This window comes from Arachis ipaensis, chromosome B3, assembly GCF_059453495.1.
Source record: "Arachis ipaensis isolate K30076 ecotype BB chromosome B3, ASM5945349v1, whole genome shotgun sequence".
Classification (NCBI taxonomy): domain Eukaryota; kingdom Viridiplantae; phylum Streptophyta; class Magnoliopsida; order Fabales; family Fabaceae; genus Arachis; species Arachis ipaensis.
The window spans coordinates 37,984,510-37,999,073 of record NC_142438.1 but is presented as its reverse complement, the minus strand read 5'-3'; the positions used below and the strand labels follow the sequence as shown (position 1 = coordinate 37,999,073).

The 14,564-nt window shown below is 32.3% G+C and overlaps 2 protein-coding genes across 3 annotated transcripts; both read right to left on the bottom strand.

Moving 5' to 3' along the window:
• Positions 1 to 839: 839 nt before the first annotated feature.
• LOC148570331 (uncharacterized) lies at positions 840 to 3,661 on the bottom strand. Its single transcript, XM_088506978.1, has 5 exons — positions 3,614 to 3,661; positions 2,567 to 3,375; positions 2,160 to 2,429; positions 1,148 to 1,287; positions 840 to 985 (listed from the first exon to the last, which is right to left on the bottom strand). The coding sequence occupies exons 1-5, from the start codon at positions 3,659 to 3,661 to the stop codon at positions 840 to 842; spliced, it is 1,413 nt and encodes a 470-aa protein (XP_088363104.1).
• A 1,753-nt stretch (positions 3,662 to 5,414) lies between these two features.
• Positions 5,415 to 13,699, bottom strand: LOC107630313 (uncharacterized). 2 transcript variants are annotated; one of them, XM_016333406.3, is made up of 14 exons: positions 13,373 to 13,699; positions 12,911 to 13,013; positions 9,489 to 9,760; positions 8,833 to 8,906; positions 8,478 to 8,637; positions 8,342 to 8,366; positions 8,157 to 8,246; positions 7,770 to 7,941; positions 7,548 to 7,621; positions 7,187 to 7,256; positions 6,709 to 6,780; positions 6,492 to 6,625; positions 6,039 to 6,112; positions 5,415 to 5,825 (listed from the first exon to the last, which is right to left on the bottom strand). In XM_016333406.3, exons 3-14 carry the CDS (start codon positions 9,679 to 9,681, stop codon positions 5,770 to 5,772), a joined length of 1,194 nt encoding a protein of 397 aa, XP_016188892.1. In that variant the 5' UTR covers positions 9,682 to 9,760; positions 12,911 to 13,013; positions 13,373 to 13,699; the 3' UTR covers positions 5,415 to 5,769. The 2 variants fall into 2 exon arrangements, with proteins under 2 accessions (XP_016188892.1, XP_020974412.1); XM_021118753.2 differs by lacking the exon at positions 12,911 to 13,013 and having other exon boundaries at positions 13,373 to 13,697.
• Between the last annotated feature and the right edge of the window lie 865 nt (positions 13,700 to 14,564).

Genomic DNA, 14,564 nt, shown 5'->3' with positions numbered 1-14,564 from the left:
TGCAAATGGTTGGAACAAGGCTCCTCCATAAATCTACTAAGCAAACTAACTCCAAACACAATATCTGGTCTAGTCGCAGTTAAGTACCTCAGACTTCCAATCAAGCTTTTGTAGTATGTAGAATTTACTGCTCTTCCTTTATCTTCTCTCAGCAACTTGAATTTCTCTTCGACTGGAGTAGGAACTGGCTTTGAATGTTCTATATGAAATTTCTTCAAAATATCATTTGCATATTTCTTCTGAGAAATGAAAATGCCATCATCTTTTTGAACCACTTCAATGCCAAGAAAGTAAGACATTAAGCCCATATCTGTCATTTCAAAGTACTTTATCATAGCCTCCTTGAATTATGTAATTATCTTCAAATTATTGGTAAAGATTAAATCATCAACATAAATACACACGATCAAGATATCTCCAGATTCAATGAACTTGATATAAAGCGTATGTTCAAACGGACATCTTCTAAAACCATTCTGAATAAAATAAGAATCAATCTTCTTGTACCACACTCTTGGTGCTTGCTTTAACCCGTACAAGACTTTTTTCAACTTGTAAACTTTATCTTCTTCTCCAAGAACTTCGTATCTTACAGGTTGCTTGACATACACTTCTTCTTCTAAAGTGCCATTTAGAAATGCAGGCTTAACATCCATTTGATGTATCTTCTACTTATTTTGAGCCGAGAGTGAAATAATCATATGAATAGTGTCTAATCTTGCAACAGGAATAAATATTTCAAAATAATCGATACTTGGTTTTTGCTTGTATCCCTTAGCAACTAATCTTGCTTTGAAACGATCAACTTCACCGTTGGGTTTGTACTTAGTTTTGTAAACCTACTTTACTCCAATCGGCTTCTTATCTGCTGGTAAATTTGTCAGTTCCCATGTGTCATTCTTCTCAATGACATGAATCTCCTCATCCATTGCTTTCTTCCAATTGTTGTCTTTAGAGGCTTCTTCAAAGTTCAACGGCTCACAATCTGAAAATAGAGCAAAGTTTATGATTTCTTCATTGGACGGATCGTTGTCATTGCCAACTTCATAATCTGCTAATCTAGCAGGTAGTCTCCGCTCTCTTTAAGGTCTTCTAGATGATTCTGGTTGTTCGGTTGTGTCAGGTTGTCTTTCTTCTACTTCATCACATGTATTTGGAATTATAGTCAGCTGCTTTTCTGTCTTTGTGTTCCAGTTCCACATGTCTTTCTCATCGAACGTCACGTCTCTGCTGATGATTACTTTCTTTGTTTCTGGATTGTACAACTTGTATGCTTTTGAGTCTGTGCTATAGCCAATAAAGATACACTTCTCGCTTTTGTCATCTAGCTACTTCCTTAATTGATCTGGTGCGTGGGCATAAGCAATACACCCAAAGACTCTGAAATGATGGATGGAAGGATGCTTTCCACTCCAAGCTTCCTCTGAAGTTTTATCACTAACACTTTTTATTGGACACCTGTTTAAAATATGAACTGCTGTTGCGACTGCTTCTTCCCAAAATTCTTTAGGCATTTGTTTTGACTTGAGCATGCATCTGACTATATCCATGATGGTTCTATTCTTTCTTTCAGCAACTCCATTTTGTTGAGGAGTGTATCTAGTTGTTAGTTGGTGTTGAATTCCGTGTTGCTTAAAGTATTCTGAACACGCAAGATATTCTGTTCCTCTGTCTGTTCTAAGAATTTTAATTTTACAGCCACTTTGTTTTTCGACAAATGCCTTGAATATCTTAAAGACATCACATGCTTCTGATTTCTGCTTCAGAAAGTATACCCCTGTATATCTACTGAAATCATCAATAAAAGTGATAAAGTACCTACTACCACCGTTGCTTGAAATTTCTACAGAATAGAGATCTGAATGCACAATTTCAAGTAATCTTCTGGCTCTCCATGACTTTCCTTAGGGAATGGATCTCTGTGCTTCTTTCCCAGTTGACAAATCTCACAAACACAATTGGGAATATGAATCCGTGATAGGCCAGAAACAAGTCCTTTTCTTGACAGGTAGTTTAGGCCAGAAAAATAGAAATGTCCAAACCGCATATGCCACAACCAATTATCATCAAGTATCACAGAACTCATGCAAGAGGGATTAACATGTTGAATTTTTAATGGAAACATTCTATTTAAAGTCATCTTTGCTTTATCTATGAACCTTCCGTTGTTGTCAAACATAGTGCAATATCCATGATAAGTTATCATCTTATATCTCTTCTCAGATAATTGCCCCATACTTAGTAAATTGTAATCAAGTTCAGGAGCATAGAAAATATCAGAAATATAACTCAGAGAACCATCCTTCAATCTAATTGGTATGTGCCATTTTCCTTCAATAGGGATCTTTGTAATATTACCAAACTTCAATAATAGTTTAACTGAATCATCTAGAGAAGAAAATAACTCCTTTCTACCAGACATATGATTACTGCAAGCATTATCCAAGTACCATATATTTTCATCTTCAGCACATGAATTACTTGTAAAAAATAAAGTTTGAGCACCCGGATTATCATCAATATTTTGATGCTGATTTTCTGCAACGTGTGCTTAATTGTTATTCACCATTTTGAATCTGTAATCTGCTGCTTTATGTCCATACTTTCCACAATAAAAACAGTTGAAATTGGTTCTTTCTTGATAAAATTGCCTCGACCTCTTCCTCGGTTGACAGGCCTGAAATTCGTTCCACCTCTTCCTTGATTAGGTGGTGTAAAATTATGGTAACTTCCTTGGTTGTAATTGCCACGACCTCTTCCTCTGAAATTTCCTCTACCTCTACTTTGAAAATTAAAACCACGACCTCGTCTTTCTTGTGTATGGCTTGATTCTGCAACATTGTTTAAATTCACTCGACTTTTCAGGGCTTCCTCAGTTGATTTTTCTGACTTCTCCAATATTCTGTTGATGTGGCTTTCCATGGTTCCTTGCAACTCTGCAATTGTCATGGTGTCCATATCATGGGACTCTAGTATCGTAGCCACCACATGGTCATACTTCATCGGCATGGTGTGAAGAATTTTCTCCACCACTTTGCTATCAAGCATATCTTCTCCATAAACTCTCATTTTATTGACAAGATCTGTAACACGAGTAAAATATTGCTCAACAGTTTCTGAGCTAAACATCTCGTACCTTTCATATTCTCTTCTCAAAGACTGTAACTTTGCTTTCTGAGCTTTATCTACGCCTTTGTATGACAGCTTCAACGTGTTCCATGCTTCTTTTGCACTTTTGGCATTTGCTATTTTGCCAAACACCGTATAATCTACTCCTTGATGAATTTGAGATAGCGCCAATTGATCTCTCCTCTGTTGGGCAGCATCTGCTCCTTCTTGCAAACCTGGTTCAATGAAATTCCACAGGTTCTGGGCCTTCAAATGGTAGACATTAAAGTCTCCCAATAACTATAATCAAGTTTTCCATGTAACTTGGGACCGGACCACACAATATTGAAGGTGTTTTTCATACCGACTCTATGAACAAACAACTATGTGAGAACTCTCCCACACCTCACAAACTCTCAAACACCAGGTGCTGGATTAACCAGCTCTGATACCAATTGTTAGTACAATACCCACACTTAATTGGCCCCAAATATCACTCACTCACATAAGTAACACTATCATATTTTTCATATTCAAATTCACCAACACTCATATTAACAAGAAGAGAATTTAACAAAACACATACTAAACATTCTTTTTTCATATATGGAGAGATAAAATACAAGAGATGCACCACCTATTTATAGTTATATTTGGCGGTTTAAACAAAACAACTTGTAACTAAGCTTATGGTTAAGCTTGGATATAAGGCGGTAACTTATTGAAAAGTTGTAGAAGAAACTCAATTTGTCACAAGTGTTACATGTTGATGTCATAAAGTTATCCGGCTGTAAATTTTTGAACATTTGACCATGATCTTTTGTAACTTTTCTAGTTGCTTCCCATAGTCATTGCAAATATTACTTCCTTCAATTTTTGACAAGTTTTGATTGAACTTTTGTATATAATAGCGGTGAATGATTTTATAAGTTGATTTAATTATCAACACATGTTTATTTAATTGGATTCAATTTGTTGAAAGAGAAGTAGTTAGAAGTAAACATTTAGAAGATGATTAATTATACATGAAGTTATCTTTTTTATTGAAAAATTAATTATATTAGGCTATTACTAAATAATGTCGTTTTATGCGTACCTATGTAAAATTGAGGGTTTTTAATTAATTTTTTTATTTATTTAATTATAATATTTAATTACATTAAATTTTTTAGTTAATCAATAAGTTAGAAAAGATTAATTAACAATATTCTTGTGGACAACTTGGTTATTCTTGTCACGTGGTATGTTATTGTCTATCCCACCACCTAAGGAAGATTGAATTTGGAAGGTTGAGTTCAAACACACAGTAGAACTAAGGGATTTTAGGTTTGACATTATCTTATTCTCTGCATTTATTGAATGGTAGAGGCTTGAGACGCATAATTTTCACTATCCGTGGGATGGGATTACCATCATATTCCAGGATGTGGCTTACCATATTAGTTTGCGCACAGATGAAGACCCGTTTGGAAGTTGTATTAGAGATTTCCATCAGCACCATGAGCACACCACCTGACAGTGGATTGAGAATTTGTTGGTGACAGGTCTCCACTTCAGCCAGAATTTTGACTTGAAGATAACTTGGCTTAAAAACAAGGTCACACATATTCTGCGAGGGACAGATTTAGATATTTTCCGCCAATATGTCTGGTGTTGCTTGTTGATGTTAATTTGGAGGTATTTGTTTACGGACAAGTCAGTCAACCTTCTCCCTATCAAATGGTTGCCGACTTTGAAAATTTTGATAGTTGCAGACAATTATCTTAGAAATCTGCATTGCTGTCGCACACCTACCATCATTCTGCAGCTCTGCTCAGCGTGATGTGACGGACATTACCAGGTGCATATTGTTGGTGGTGTCATGGATTTACCACAAGTTCCCGTACTTCTATCCGACTGGCAATGATGTATTCAGATTCATGTTTCTTCAAGATAATTAATGTTTATTATTTATTGTTGTTTTTTACCATTTACAATACTAAGTACTGAACATAATTTTTCTTCCATGAATAGATTGGCGGGACTAGGACAACAGACTAGAGACCACCATCACGGTAGAGGACTACGACTGCGACACAGGCTTTGGCAAGCTACAGTATCTTCAGTTGTCTCAAGCTTCGGCAAGGGCAACGCAGTGCTATCTGCGACATCAATAAATATAAATTAGAGTTCACAGGCTTTGTTTACAACAGAAAACAACCCAAAGGCACCCCCTTTTTTTTTTAACGAAAAAGATAGAGAACATGCCCCTAGTGCAATCAGCGCCAAACTCGTTTTATCATAGTTAACAACACAAGTTATGAATATGGAAAACTTTAATTAACATCTATTAATGATACTAAAGTACAAACTAAGCTTCCTCATTGGTACATGTACAAGTAAATAGTGTTTCTTTCTTTTTTCCAAACTCTGTATTTTCATGTAAAATGGAACAAATCCAATCGGTATATGTGCATTGTGCCAGAACCATTCTTTCCGTCTACCCCTGCGAACCATTTCTTCGACTTGAGAGTGTCCTGGTCCAGGATGTTTAAACTGAAATGCTTTCTCATATCTTGCAGAGTTGAAGAAGCTCACTACATGTGCAGCAGAGATATGAAACAATCTGAAGATCTTAATCCCCAACAAAAATACTAAAACTAGAATATGTTTGAGAAGTTTTCAGGTAGAACCAGCATGTCTATTCTTCCATAAGATTGGAGCCACCAGTATCCACACTGAAAAGAGATAAACTTCGATTAATTGCATCTTAATTGCTTAATAGTTATATAGAAAGGCCGAAAGGGTAAATCTTAATTGCTTAATAGTTATATAGAAAGGGTAATAAACTCTCTCTCTCTGATTTTTATATGTCAGTATCTTCATTATGCTCAGAATATAAAAAATTCAACTGTTCATGTTGGACTTCAGTTTACCAAAAAGATACTTACGATAAACACACACTGCCAACCACTCATTTATAATTCTGACCCATGTGCTGGTCCAGCCCACATCAATTGTCCACCTGCAGAAGAATAAAAAGGTTGGATGTCTTTCTTCTGCAAAAATTTTGAGTCACCGAAAGAGATTTGTACCATTATCAGTGCAAAACACTAAATAATGATGATGACGATGATTGTGATGGTACTGACTTCTGACTACTATTAATAAAGCACTAGGATTCATAATTATATAAAGTAAAACAGAACTGAAACTTCATGGGAACCAAATTTGTTGGGTCCGGGCATTTGGATTCGTATATGACTATTAGAAATGCATTTTCTTTGTTTTCCCTTTTTCTAAAATTTTCTGTTGAGGGATAAAGCACAAAAATAAAGCTCAGTGAAATACTGAAATGCAGATAAAATGAAATGAGCCAAATACAGTAGGGTTGGGGAGCATACTTTCTCATAGAATGATGGCTATTCCATCCAATCAATAGCATAGCAAAGTACATTGCTCCTGTGGCAAAAACAAAATGGAAGAAGCCATAGCCATATGGAACGTCATCCTCTGCTGGCGTATCATCCTTCCTGAACTGCATGGATCTTTCAGACAAGTCTTGGGGAACCTAATACTGAAGTTCAAAGTCAAGTAGTCAACTGAGTTTTTTTAACCAACCTGGAAGCATTTGGAATCTATGCCTGTTGAAAATGTTGCAATAACGATTGCCAGTATTGCCACAACAAAGCTCTGCCAACAATAGCCATCGTCAAAAGTCAATTACCAGTTAAGTAACTGAGATAATCACATAATGAATTTCTTCAAAGATGTATAAATTAACAGTGCCTAAGTTTCATAAACAAGATATGATGAATCAAAATCAAAATCAAAAGATATTTTTATTATAGAGTGCTTAAAGATTTTCATGAATAGACAAGAAACATGGAGTCATATTTTTGGGTGCCATTATGAGTTTGTCCTTGTATATTTTGAATGGATACAGAATGATGACACTAATAATGAACAGATTATCTAGGACAGAGATTCAGGGTCAAATACACAATAGACCTATATATATGTTAGTTTACAGCTACCAAGTTTAAAGAGCAGTTCTATGACAATTCAAATTTGAGTTAAACAAAGAGATCTATATTACAATGATGCTAAGCCAGTCTGTTTTGGTGGCAGAGTCCGACTTCCTGATGCAGTTTTCCCCAGTTGGTTCACTGCATACAAAATATATACCAAAGCTCAGATTCACTAGAAATGAAAAGCCAGAAGCAAAGAGTTGCAGAAAGCAATAAATGAACAGAAATCAAAACAAGACACAGACGCCTGTCTCTTCAGTTTGTTTTACACCCATACTTCATATGGGAGATATACTTCATATGGGAGATAATATATACAATAAAGTGCTAAACAATCGTTGGACAATAATATCAATGCAAGTGCTAAACAATCGTTGGACAATAATATCAATGCAAGTCCAGAATGGAGGCAAAGATTGGTAGCCCTGCCTTCTAATAGCACACCAGCAAAGGAAGACAACATAAAGCCCCATCAGCCCAGGAGTTAGAATGCCGGCATTCACCTATTGTAGAAATTCCACATCAAGTCAATAATAATAATAATAATAATAATAATAATAATAATAATAATAACAGCAGATAAAATTCCACATCACAATACTTTGTAAGGTGAACTGAGCAAGCAAAGACATGGCAAAAGATATAACTTACTTTTGGGTGCAGAGACACGCTTGTCATGAGCTGGAGAAGTACCAGTGACCATGTAATGAAAAAAATATTAAGGAGACAAGATGGCTTCGGTGCATACCAAATGTACATCAAAATGATTCCCACCAAACATATAACATATGCGGTCGTTGCAAAGAACATCACATGGATTTGGCTGCAAGGAAATTGATCAATGCATATTTACAAAATATATGATAAAAATATTATTCCTGATATCAATTATATAATAAATTCATCATCTTCGCATCATATCAAAGCTTAACAAAACTTTATATGAAACAAATCAATTATAAAAATTTACATAGCTATAAATATCTCAAACAAATTGTTAGTTCCAATTAGTTCTTTTATATACTGAGGAGATCTTACCATCTTGCTGCGTACTTTTCAGATTCACAGCATTCATTGAGCCATGTAATGAACCGGATTATGCTTACTAATTGAATTAGGAGAAAAACCCTGAAGAAGATATAGAAAACATTTTAAAATATCAGAGTTTAGTTTCTGAAAAGAAATGACATGTAAAAATCATTTAAAATATCTGAAGACTATACCCGGCACCGAAATGGGCAACCTCCCCTGCGGAAAAATAATTATGTCAGACATAATGACAAGGTTATACTAGCAGCATATACTACCAGAAAGGATTATTAATACTATAAGGCTTGTTGAAAGAAAAAGTTTACTAACCGTAAATCTGAATAAATTCAGAAGGGAGTAAAAATGGGATGACAGTCATGGCGATCCAGAGAACAATCTTGACAGACCACCATCCAGAGTGCCATGTATCTCTAGTTACGTTCAGTTTAGAAGTGCCAGCAGTTGACAAAAACATGATTATGTAAAATATCTGATCTCAGGTTAAGGTTCAGCTTAAATATTCGGGTAAGTGATGACTCAGCTATGATGTAATGTAGACTTTCATTAAAGAGCAATCATGTACCCCTCTCTCTCTCTCTCGAGCATAAAAGAATATATACTACTGATTATCATGCTTTGCTTAATCCTTCAGCAACAATGTTTCATGCATATAACCGAAGGATACAAAGCAACCCAAACTCACACGTAGAACTCCTTCAGCACCCAAACAGTCTTTTCCACCATTGCAACCTTTTAATCCTGCAGGATCAATATATTAGATTTAACGTTCACTGAAAAACCTTCTAAATTTGAGGGAACATGAACTTGGTCGTTCAATATGTGTATATGGCAGTGCCTGTAGCAATTTCTATTGACTGAATTAAAGAATTGCTAAACACCTTTGAAGTTCAACTCAAAAGGAGGATTGAAATTTATAAATAAAAAGCTTCCTTGTCCACATTGTAAATCAAACAACCTCAAAAAAGATGCTCACCATGTGTATACATTTTCGACTTCTCATTGCAAATATCAGAATATCATAACATCTAATTCATACTTTGATGGGACATGATCAGATTTCAAACCAAACATTGTGAACCATCGGGTCTAGTATTCAGTATCAATAAATAAATTAATTAAATAGATAAATTTTATATACTTTAATAAAATGCAAATGGCATAGACAGGACTGGTATGCCGTGCCAATAAATAAATAAATTCAATAGGTATACTTTATTAAAAATACAATGGCATAGACATGTGTATGAAAGAAGCAGCAGAAAACTAAAATTGGCAACAGGATGTGAAAGCCCATCAATGTAAGGGTTTAAGCAATCTTACTTTCCATTTCTGTTAGAGCACCACGACCATAATCACGGGCAGCCCAGGCCAACAGATTGGCCACTAGAAAGAACAAGGCATAAACATATCTTGCCATCCAAGGATTGGATGCATTTCGGAACTGGCTGAACCATGAAGAACCCTTGGATATGATACACCTCTCGTTACCATTGTTGCTTTGCCCAGTTTCCATCTGCACTTCAACACAGCATGAATGGCGCACGTATAGGAAATATATGTTATTCCATTGAGATTATCTATTCTGTTCCCCCCTGTAATGTAAAGCAGAAAAAGACTAGTGTTTGTTAGAGTGATTCATTACCGTTAGCTAAACCTCAAATTAAAGAGAACAGCTACAGTTTGAATGTTGGTGAGATTTGGGCAACATTCTTTGTCCTTTACTAATGGATTTTGTCCTCACGTAACTGAAGAATAGTAGTTACTCACTGTTTTTTCCCACTATTTGGTATCGATAGTTATTTCACTTTAATTTGTCCTAACCGTCGCACATTTTTGCCAACTATTACCTAACAATCATCGTAGAATAAATTTTGACTCCAACAATTGAAGGGGTATGCAAAATGAGTACAAATCAGCACAGTTCGCATCTCTTTAGCGCTCAACAATAAAGAAGTCAATTGCGATTCTCTCGCTATTCTAAGAAATAATGATAACCCAATTGCAATTGGACAATCATGCTTCCACTTGACAAGATAATCTAATATTTGCCCCAAAAAACATAATAAAATTTATGGGTTTTGGTAGGAAGTACTTCTGAAAGATAATTTAATTCTTACTACCACGCTTCCACTTAATAAGATGACCTACTATTTGCCTTAGAAAGTATAACAATAATTTACCCGAGTTTTTGTTAACAGGCATAGTAGGACATTAGATAAAGAAATATGATATGTTGTATCAAGTTAAAAAAAAAAAAAAAAAAAAAAAAGAAAGAAAGAAGAGAAGAAAATGTACTGATAAACACTTTAAAAGTTCCTTTTTTCTAAAAAACATATTTTTAATTTCTTAACAACTGACTTTAAAACAGTGATTAGCTGTCACCAAAAAAAAACAGTGATTAGCTAAAATCAGAATAAACTGATTCTATTCACGCGGAAAAAATTCATCTCTTTAAACTTTTTTTTTAATACTAAATGATATTAGACATTATTTTAGAAATTTATACAAATAGACATGTCCTATCTTTTGAATACTGAGTTTATCAATTAAAAAATTTTACTGAAAAAACTACAAAATAAATTTCTAATACATTTAATATATATTTAAGAAAAAAAAAAGTTTCTAACAATAAGAACCCATAAATAAAGCCTCAAATAAACGGCAGTGACTTCATACTTCCACCCCCACCCATTTCTATACAATGGTAAAACATTACCTATAAAACGAACTGATCTAAATAATAAAAAATTAAGTAAAATATCTTTTTGACGTGATAATAAATGATTAAATATTTATATAAATTTTTTATAAATTAACCATATCTACAAATTAAATTTTGATAAGATCAAACTTAAATTAATGTGTAATTATCTAAATCAGTCTCCAAAATTTTAAAAGTAAATATTTTAGTCCCTAAAAAAAAACTAATACACAGATCAATCCTTAAGATTTTTCTCTGGCAGACAAATTAATTCCTAGTTCATTTTTCTGCAGAATAATTACCCAAATCAGTCCCAAAAAATTTTAAAAGTGAACATTTTAGTCTCAAAAAAAATTAATAAACAGATCAATTCCCAACATTTTTTTTCCGTCAGACATAATAATTCTCCAGCCAAAAAAAAGTAAAATAAAATTATTATTATTATTATTATTAATTACACAATAATATTTTTTATATTTTTGAACAAAATAATAATAAATTTATTCATTAGATTCTTATATATGTATTTATAATATATATATATATATATATATATATATATATATATATATATATATATATAATCACTCAATAATAATAATAATAATAATAATAATAATAATAATAATTAGAGATTATTCTATAAGAAATTTAAGGTTAAAATTATTTGATATTTTTGTATTTAATATAATCAAAAGATGTTTTATTTTAAAAAGAGGAGTGCTAAAGAGCCAGCAAATTTTGTATTTTGTAGGCATCAATTAGCCATCATTAATATTTTTAATGGTATGAGATTTTATCTAATGGTGTGGAGTTATTCACTTTTTTTTTGCTGGTTAAATGCTTGTCAGATTTTAATAAAAGTGCTGACCCCTAAATTTTTTCTTTTAAAAATATGTTTGTATTAAAAGAGAATGTTTTAATTTGGGTTTTAAAGCATTATTATTCATCTTATTTGTTTCTAACAAAAAGAGTGTATTAATATACTAGCATCATTGTCTACATATACAAAGCAAAGTTAATAATAATAAAGGTTAACATATAATAAAAATAAAATCTATGGAGAACTGTTATGTTTGATAGAAAAAATATTAAAAATTAATTTGTATATTAATTTTTTTTAGGACAAAAATGTATGTTTTTAAAATTTTTTGAGAACTGAGTTAGATAATTACTCTATTAAAAAATAAATTAAAAACTGATTTATCTTTTTGAGTAAAATTTTAAAAATTAATTTATATATTAATTTTTTTTAAAGACTAAAATATCTATTTTTAAAATTTTTTAAGGCTAATTTAAATAATTACTCTTAAATTAATCAAAGAAAGATAAACCGAAAACTATTACATGGTAAATATATAACGTGGAAAAGCATCGTCAGCGATAAATCAGGGTGAGCAGTTATTAAATGTATGTATTTATTCCTTATTATTATCACTGTTTTACAAATCAAATCTATCTAATCTTTTTATGATATATAGAGTTTAATGTGAAAGGTATGTGGTATTCCGTAATTAAAGGTACATGTAAAATTAAGCGTGTATTAAAATTAAATTCATATTATTATATATAAAAATATAGAAATTAAATAATTCTTAGGAGTACGAATTTTATGCTCTTTCCAAGTTCTGTTTATATGAACAGAATATGGTACAAGCAATAGCATTGCACAACTTGAAGGGCTGTTCTAAGGAATGCGTTAGTGGTCAGAACTCAGAAAACTCAAACCCGATAGTTTCTACTTTCTACTTTCTACACGGGAGAAAAAAGGAACCAAGAAAAAAAAAAAAGCTTATTAACAAGATTATTACGTCATTTATCACGCGAGTAGTCAGCCAGAATATTTTTAAAAAATAAATGATTTAGTTAAAATATTTCTATTAAATAAATAACCAGAGAATTTTGGTTACAAAAGAAGTGAAAAATTGTCGTTTATCTGTTAAAAAAACACACATTTGATGAATTTTAATTTCAGTCCAAGAGCATTTTTCAATTATATTTGAAATAGTTGAGTGTAGTGGAGTGATTCGTTTTCCTTTACCTCGAAGTAAGCGTCTAAACTTTGCTTTCCTTCCTTTCCTAATTTTCTCGGCGAAGAAACATCAAAACCATATCGATCATTCATTCATGTGGATTCAGCATTTCTATCCAGGAAATCAAAGAAAATGTATATCATCGACTGAACCTAGCTAATTCATAATCTTAATAAGAGAATGCAGAAAACTGAAGTGAAATTAAAATCAACGAAATGAACACACGAATCAACCAAAATGCATCTGCAAGAGTACAAACAGTCAAACAGAGTCTTCAAAATCTTGCATCAATATATAATTTAACATTCACAGACCGCTAAGAATGAAAGATATTCGGAACAAAAATTGTTAATGCGCAAGTTCAGATGGAAATGTAAGGCATGCAAGCAGCTGAATTGAGAAATGAGAAATTGAGAATCGCTTATCTTAACGTAAATGCGAAGAATAATTGAAGAAATGCGATTGAATACCTGAACTGAGCTGAAAGCAATGGCGAAGAAGACGACGCAGATCTACGAGCTGCCAACACACACCAGTTGAATCAGTGTTTCCAATTGGAGGGAGGCTTTCATTCTCTTTCTCTTTTCAATGTTTCTTTCTCTTTTTGGAGAAAAACACAAATAAACGAAAAAAGAAAAAAATAATAACGGAATGAGATCGGGTTGGTGCTTTAGGCCGAGAGAGAGAGAGAGAGAGAGAGTTTTTTTGGTTTGGTGGGTTTTATTTGCTTTTCCTTTTGTTTATTTCCCGCCGTAGCCGTAAGCTTCCTCCACTTGCTTTCCGCTCTAGACCAGTGTAGTACTCTTCCTTCCTCTCAAGCTATTTATTTACGAGAAAAGGTCCAAGGATAAACAAAATTTTACTGATTTTTGTCATCACTTTTGGGGATTTTTTATTTTAATAAATTAAATAAATATTTTATTTACTAAAATAAATAATTTTAAAAATTATTACAAAAATATGTCAACTTTTTTATCTTACTTTTGGCTATAAAATTTAATTTTTTTAGTTTAATAATTTATTAATAATAAATTTTAATCATTTTTTAATATTTTTATTTATTTATTTATTTTATTGTTAGAATTTTTTTATAAAAACTAACTTTTATTTATAAAAATTGACAAACGATACTAACAGATATAGTAAAAATATTAGTTTTACAATTTAAAAAGATGAATATTTACCGAACGAAATTAGGTTGATTTAGTGGTTAGTTCACTAACGCGTTTAAGTAAGTGTTGGAGGTTCGAATTCCGTCTTGTGCATGCAATACCCCATTCGCCGACGATAAACTTTTAAATAGAGTTTCGATTCGCAACGGATTAATCTTTGACCTGTCGAGTTGAAGAATATTATGGAAGACAAAAAAAAATAAATATCTATTGTGTTAAACTATAAATTGAAAAGAGGCACAATATTCAATTATTAAGAATCTTAATAAGAAAAATAAAGACAAAATTGTCTTTTTTTTATTAATTTATATAAATATATTGTAACATAATGAGATATTTTTTTTTGAAGAATTAATCTAAACACTTTTAGTCTGTAAAAATATTTATGAATAAAAAACTTTTTTCTTGATGTCTTTCTCTTAAATTTGAAGAATTTGCATAACCAAACCCAAAATATCTATAAAAAATAGACAATTACATTATAAAAGAA

What these genes read in the sequence shown, in the direction of transcription:
- LOC148570331 (XM_088506978.1), bottom strand. Translation starts at nt 3,661, where the DNA reads ATGAGTGTTGGTGAATTTGAATATGAAAAATATGATAGTGTTACTTAT. An exon ending in ATGTTTGACAACAACGGAAG is followed by an intron (nt 1,288 to 2,159) that starts GTTCATAGATAA and finishes TATTGGCTATAG; the next exon opens with CACAGACTCAAAAGCATACA. An exon ending in GACTATAATTCCAAATACAT is followed by an intron (nt 986 to 1,147) that starts GTGATGAAGTAG and finishes CTCTATTTTCAG; the next exon opens with ATTGTGAGCCGTTGAACTTT.
- LOC107630313 (XM_016333406.3), bottom strand. Translation starts at nt 9,681, where the DNA reads ATGGAAACTGGGCAAAGCAACAATGGTAACGAGAGGTGTATCATATCC. An exon ending in GCGTGTCTCTGCACCCAAAA is followed by an intron (nt 7,622 to 7,769) that starts GTAAGTTATATC and finishes TTTCTACAATAG; the next exon opens with GTGAATGCCGGCATTCTAAC. An exon ending in GTTGGCAGTGTGTGTTTATC is followed by an intron (nt 5,826 to 6,038) that starts GTAAGTATCTTT and finishes ATCTCTTTTCAG; the next exon opens with TGTGGATACTGGTGGCTCCA.